The 7,139-nt window shown below is 33.5% G+C and overlaps 1 protein-coding gene across 1 annotated transcript in view; it reads left to right on the top strand.

Moving 5' to 3' along the window:
• The first annotated feature begins 6,474 nt into the window (after window positions 1-6,474).
• LOC107720617 (gastrula zinc finger protein XlCGF57.1-like) overlaps window positions 6,475-7,139 on the top strand; it is an 8,780-nt gene continuing 8,115 nt past the window's right edge. The window contains exon 1 of the mRNA XM_016528357.1: window positions 6,475-6,556. Coding sequence (XP_016383843.1) covers window positions 6,502-6,556 — 55 coding nt within the window. The 5' untranslated portion in view covers window positions 6,475-6,501. The remainder of the gene's footprint in view (window positions 6,557-7,139) is intronic.

Genomic DNA, 7,139 nt, shown 5'->3' with positions numbered 1-7,139 from the left:
ATACACCAGAAAAGACACAGCGGTGTGAAGGATCATGCTTGCTCTGAGTGTGGGAAGACTTTTTTTACAGATGGTGCACTGAAAGTGCACCAGACAGTTCACACTACAGAAACACCTTACAAGTGTTCACACTGTGACAAGAGATTCAAACGGTCAGAATATCTGAAAATACATGAGAGGATCCACACTGGAGAGAAGCCGTATCACTGCCATTCATGTGGGAAGAGTTTCACTCATTTTTCTTCTCTAATCGGTCATAAAAAAAATGCATGTCTGAAATTACAGCAAGTAGGTTGAGTTCTTATCTTTAAGACTGCATCAAACAACTATTTATTAATTAATCAAAGATTATTAGAACAATAATGAACTGACTGTGGATTATTTCAGATGAATAATTTTTATTAATCATTATTTTAAATAATTTTATTATTATTGTTATGCATTTGTCATTCTATGTTTTTATAATATTTTATAATGACTTCATATTTTATTAGTCAATCTTTTAATTATTTTCTTTCTCTCGCAATGCTCGCTATTGTTGTTTAATCTTATGGTTGTATGGTTTGTAAGAAATAAAAGAATGTCTTTGTTTCAAGGTTTTTACCATTGCAGGACACTGTTGTGAAGCAGTACTTTTCCATTGTTTTTGCTTTGCTATAATAACACTTGTTGGATTTGTATGGCCAGACTACGTCTGAGCTTTGAGACATTGGCGTTCAGATGAAGTCTGAGCATTGAAACACACGCAACTAAGATTATTCAGTAATCTGGTATTTATATTATCATCACTTCGTCTTCTGCATCTGCTCTTACCTGTCTTTCTCAATCAAACTTTCAGGCTGATAGAAGACTGTAAATAGTGGTTTGGGTACCAGACAAGACTTTCTTTTCACAGGTTTTACTGGTTTTGGACACCAGACAAAACAATATCAGATATCTTCTGACAGGGATTCGGCGTCTGGGATCGGATCTAATATATCTGATATGTCTAAAACCAACTGATCTAAAACTCCTTTGCTTGGAACTGAAACAGAAAAACATTTCCTCTCTTATGGTGCATTATGATGTTACGATAATCAAAACAGCGCTGAGCTAGATGAAGCTTTAATCTATTCAAACCAAACTACTTTGTTTTTGCACTAGATCTGATTTATCGGTAGAAAGGGAATTCTAATTTCTTTAACTAACTTGGTCGCATAGCAAACCATTATCTGCGTGTCCCTGCATTGCCTGTGCCAACAAAGCATGTTTTCTCTGCAGATGGCATTATTGTGAATATAATGCTGGCTTTCACCAGAGCATGTGGATATGATTGTTTTTGTTCGCAACAGGAACACAACGTGAAATAATATAAACATGATAATCATTAGATGTCGATTGTTTATGTATGTTTTGTACTGCATATTATGAGAATTCTAGCAATGCATCTCTAATACTTTTCCTGTCAGATTTGACAATATTTTGATAATGTCTTTAAGATGTTTATGATTTATTTATGTGTATGTGAAAATGATTTTTAAAGGTGAAAGACTAGGGAGGTGAACTAATCTTATATAAGACAATTGTATGCTATTCAAAATAAAGTTGGTACTGTGAGGAACTGGGGAGGGACTAGGAGAGAAGAAATAGTGATGGCGAGATTAAGAGTAGGACACTACTGTAAAGCTGCTTTGACACAATCTATTGTAAAAAGCGCTATATAAATAATGGTGACTTGACTACACTTGATATATTGTGCTGTAGCAGTTAATGAAATGGTCTCAACATGGAAAGGAAGCAGAAAAAACTACTGTAAAGATGGAAGTTGTTTCTATTTGTTTTTGAAGTATTATTGATTTTTTAAATCATCACACATATTAAGAGAAATAATACTATAATAGAGCAGTTTTTACTCATTGCAGTACATTTCTAGTCCAAACATGTACAATAAAGTGAGATCTCTGCTGATGATCCTGTAAGGCTTGTTTTGTCACTACTAACAGCTGCTGAAACGCCTTTATAATGCATTTCAATAGCTCAAATTTTCACCTCATTCATTATGCTGATGTCTTCCGATCACCTGTAAAATGCCACTTCGATTATTTATTTGGTGTGAACAGCCTGAAACAAACTACTCCACCACCACTATCATCACATCTACAAGACATATTTTTGACAGCATTTATTTAATTATAAGCTGTGCCTAAACTGGATGTGGCACACGGCACAACGTGACAGGACAAAACCCCCACATTTATGAAACAATGTTTCATGTAAAAACAACAAAAATCTAAACACCAATGAACAAAAGCACAGCTATATGATGTTGAATTCAATTGGAGTGATATATGTTACAAATTTTTACATTTATTTCTGAATTAATTATTCTTTTTTTATTCATACTTTTACTTTTTTTTTATTAGAATTTTTAAAAATTGCATTTATTTGTCTGTTTGTATTTTCTCTTTGTCTATTTGTTGATAGGGAAAATAAAGGTAAAGATAAGAAATTGATTAAAATGTATATATTTAACGCACAAACAAAATAGAAATACATAGAATGTGAACTTTTGGTAGAAACAAATTCAGTAACTTTACTTCTTCATAGATGGATAAACAAAACACAAATGCTTAAATTATGTGAATTAATTAAAACATCAATTCAGTAACTGATTTATTTTTGATTTTGGCAGATCTGCTCCTATAACACAGTAATTTACCTTCATTGAAGCTCCTCCCACAGCAATTCATCAACTAGATACAAAAGTTGGTCAAGACAAACTTTAAGTTGGCTTGAGAAAGCCGGACCAGAAATTTTTAAAACGTTTGAAAAGATTAAAAAGTTTAAAAAGTTTTAAGTTTGATGGTTTTCAGTCTGAAATAGTTTGAAGTTTAAAGTAGTTTTAAAAGCTTAAAGTTTGAATGTTTTGAAGGCAATACAGTCTGTCAGAGATAGATAGATAGAATCAGACTGAAGATGGATAGATAGATAGATAGATAGATAGAATCAAGACTATAGATAGATAGAATCAGACTATAGATAGATAGATAGATAGAAATGCAGCTGCTAGAATACCCATGTGGTTGCTAAGGTGTAGCTATTCGGTTGCTAGGGTACTTGGGGTGGTTGCTAAGGTGTTGCTATGCAGTTGCTAGGGTACCCTGGGTGGTTGCTAGGGTGTTGCTATGCGGTTGCAAGGGTACCCGGGGTGGTTGCTAAGGTGTTGCTATGCAGTTGCTAGGGTACCCAGGGCAGTTGCTAGGGTGTTGCTAGGGTACCCTAGGTGGTTGCTAGGGTGTTGCTATGCGTTTGCTTGGGTACCCGGGGTGGTTGCTAGGTTGGTTTGGACAGTTGCTAGAGTGTTGCTATAAAGAGAGATAGATAGATAGATAGATAGATAGATAGAAATAGTCAGATTATGGATAGATAGATTTGGATTTTGTAGAGTTGAAGCTCTAGGAGGAGTTAGAGTCAGAAATTTTTGTCTCAGAAGAATAATAATAATGTAAAATGTAAAAATGTAAGTTTAAGTCAGATTTCAGTAAGTCATATTTCAGTAAGTTGGCTTTCTCAAGCCAACTTAATAAATGCTGAAAAATTCTCATCAGTCTTCAAGTGAAGTATATAGAGTTCATGACAGAACATTGGGAACATGAGTGATCCAGAACCCTGCAGAATGGAACAAGAAGACACCGAAGAACAAAGGAGACACACTGGAGAGAAGCCATAATGTGATCAGTGCGGGAAGAGCTTTGCAGTAAAAAATTTGCTCAATGATCACATGAAAATCCACACTGGAGAGAAGACGCACACATGTGATCAGTGTGGAAAGTGTTTTAGACAAAAAGGACATCTTAAGGTTCACATGAAAATCCACACCGGAGAGAAGCCTTATACATGTAATCAGTGCGGGAAGAGTTTTGCACATGCCATCTCTCTTAAATTACATCTGCGTTCTCACTCTGGAGAAAAAACATTTTACTGTGATCAGTGTGGAAAAATGTTTCTTTCAGCATTACTCTTGAAGAGCCACCTAAAAGTTCATACAGAGGAGAAGCCTGTGACACACTGTGACATGAGATTTGGTTGGCAAGGAAATATGAAAACACATGATAGGGTCCACCCAGAGATTTCTTCTTTGGGCAACATCCCAGAAAAACCACCTAAAGTTCAGACTCGTGTGGATCTTGTGTGGACTTTTTCTTGCGGGGTACTTTTTAATTACACTAGAAAAGACGAAAATATGAAGGATATATTTTTTGTGTGTGTGAAGACTTTTACTACAGAGGGTGAACTGAAACTGCAGCACACTGGAGAAAAACCTTACAAGTGTTCACACTGTGACAAGCAATGACAGTTCTAGACCATAGTAACTCAGCTCAAATGTATGTTTCCAGTTGATTTTGTCAATTAGGCTAATGTTGCATTGTGATGTGATAATGAGCAGTGATAACACTTCTAATATCTATGCCATGGCTGCACGATTATGAACAAAAATCATAATTTTTGTTTCCCTTGATATTGTAATTGTGTTGATTAATATTGTAGATGGATAACAGAACAGAATTATTCATTATTACAACGTGTCACACTCAAATCATAACATGGATGTAGCCTAACAAAGAATTATATTGTGAAGAATAAAGTGAATCTGAATTCAAAATGTTTAAAATTATTCATTTTTAACACTTACACATTATATCTAAACAAAATATTTTTGTTGCATAAAGCTGTGAAATGTGGGCTAACAAGTCAACAAACAGTTGAAACAGTAAAAAAGGAGGAAAATTACAAACAATAGGACAAATAAAATATAGAAAAAAAAAACAAATTTAAATAAACAATTTGGCCTACTTGAAATAATTGCCTACAATACAAAAATTGAATTCAAATGTAAAAATAAAACAACGCATATTCTTGAATTAAGCACATTGTTTTTTAAAGCTACTAAAACTATTCAGTGAAGAGCAATGAAGAAATCTCGTTTTCTTTTGTTGCTTGATTAACAATAAATGACAGCGACAGCAGCAGGTTTATTGGCTGTTATTATTTAAGGACTGAGTGCACAGATCTAATATGCTGACAAGCATTCAATTACTTTCCCAACTGTTTGTTCCCTTAAAACATAAGTGAATGTATTTAAGTGAAGCAAATTATTTATCACCAAGGCAATATTTTGGTGTATATTTGTCCATTTAAGCGCATACCCAAAGCACAAAGTCAAAGTCAATTTTTGGTTACCAAAACATACCCAGAATGATTGATTTTAGTTCCCAGAATGTTTGTTTTTGGTTTGCCAATAAAGTTTCTCAACAGAAATAGAATGTATGTCAGTAATCATCCAGCACACCCACGACACAGTATACCTATAAGCAATGTGGAATATATTAACGTCTATAATCAATATTATACAAACCAGACACAATAAAAAAGATATAAATTCAAATAAACAATAACAATGACTTCAATAAAGCTATGGTTTTATTTGTTCACAGACATTAAAATCTAATGAGGTTGTTATGGATGTAGTTATTAGAAAATCTATATTTCGATTCATATGGACATATGCTGCTATTGTTATTTACGTGTAACGGTTAATGAAACAGTCTCCAGCAGAAAGGAAGCAGAAAAGCTATTTTAAAGATAGTGTCATATAATCTGATTCTTCCACAAACAGTTACAAAGTGAGAGTAATAAAGTGAGATCTCTGCTGATGAGCTGGTTTAGAAGTGTCACTATTAACATGCTAAAATGCCTCTATATTGAATGTCAATAGTTACTGTTTTCGCCTCATTCATTATGCTGATGTCTTTAGATCACCTGTAAACAGCCAGTTAAAGCTCATTTTATTGGTGTCACATTGAGGCCAACTATGTGACTTGTCATACATAGAAGACATAAATCTAATGAATCTATAATCTAATGATGAAGCATTTATTTCTTTATAGTCTGTGATAAACCACGTTTCATATAAAAACAAGAAAAATTTAAAAACGAATTAACAAAAACTTAGCTACGTGACGTTGCACTCAGAGTAGGCTATGTGTTATTTGTTGCTTACAAATCTATACATTTATTTCTGAATTTGTTCTTCTGTTTTTTTTATTCATACTTTTTACATTTGGATTATTTTAATTGTGGTATGAATGTATATTTTTCTATATCTCTTTTCTTTTGTTCAAACGGTTGGTAAAAGGATAAAAATGGAATTAAATGTTTAGATGATTCACAAACAAAACAGAAATAAGTAATAACTTACTGTTACGTTTTCATAAATTGATAGATAAACACAAAATATAAATGCCTAAGCTGTGTGTAGCTGACTCAGTAACTATTTTTATTTATTGTTTTATTTCTTTTTTTATTTTGGCAGATCTGCTTTTCCTTATACACATCAATCCACTTTATGTGAGTCTCCTCCCACAACAACTCACCAGTGAAGCTCCTCCCACAGTTCCCTAATAAATGCTGGAATCTTCCCACAAGTGAAGGAAATAGAGTTCATGAAAGAAGACTGAGAACATGAGTGACCCAGAATCCTGCAGAATGGAACATGAAGATCCTGAAGAACAAAGAGGTTGGTGTTTAATCTTGATTCTACATTTATGATGCTGAAGAACATTAAGGTTATAGAACTTAAAACCGTCTTCAATTAGATTTAGTGGTTGTAATTAGCAAAGTCTTAAAAGCTGTGAAATAACGTTATATAAATAATATACCAAACACTTTTTATGAACTGGGTACAAACTGGAGCCTGAAACTGATTTTTTTCAAGCAAAGGATCAGTGAAAGGAGCAAACATTTATATTCATCGTGGTCAGGCAAAATATTATGAGCTCTTTATCTTACACTGATTTTATAACTGGTGATACATTTTACAATTCTGACACTGAATGGGATGGGAGATTTTTCTCAAACAATGCTTCATGAAGCTTCGAAACCTTTGCAGATCTTTGGTTTTGAATCAGAAGTTCGGAGCGTGCATTGGATTATATCTGTATTCTAATAAATATGATCATATAATTATAATATTTTGGTTTTACTGCATACTGTTTTTGTAATGAAATACATTACAATGAGTAGCAAATAGTATCTGCCACTAAGAAAAAAAAGAAAAACTGGATCCAGTATACTATTTACACTTTGTGCAAATTGGGGGG

This window comes from Sinocyclocheilus rhinocerous, unplaced genomic scaffold (assembly GCF_001515625.1).
Source record: "Sinocyclocheilus rhinocerous isolate Xijiao unplaced genomic scaffold, SAMN03320098_v1.1 scaffold1274, whole genome shotgun sequence".
Classification (NCBI taxonomy): Eukaryota; Metazoa; Chordata; class Actinopteri; order Cypriniformes; family Cyprinidae; genus Sinocyclocheilus; species Sinocyclocheilus rhinocerous.
The sequence above is the reverse complement of the archived record's forward strand: the minus strand, read 5'-3'. Positions and strand labels throughout refer to the sequence as shown.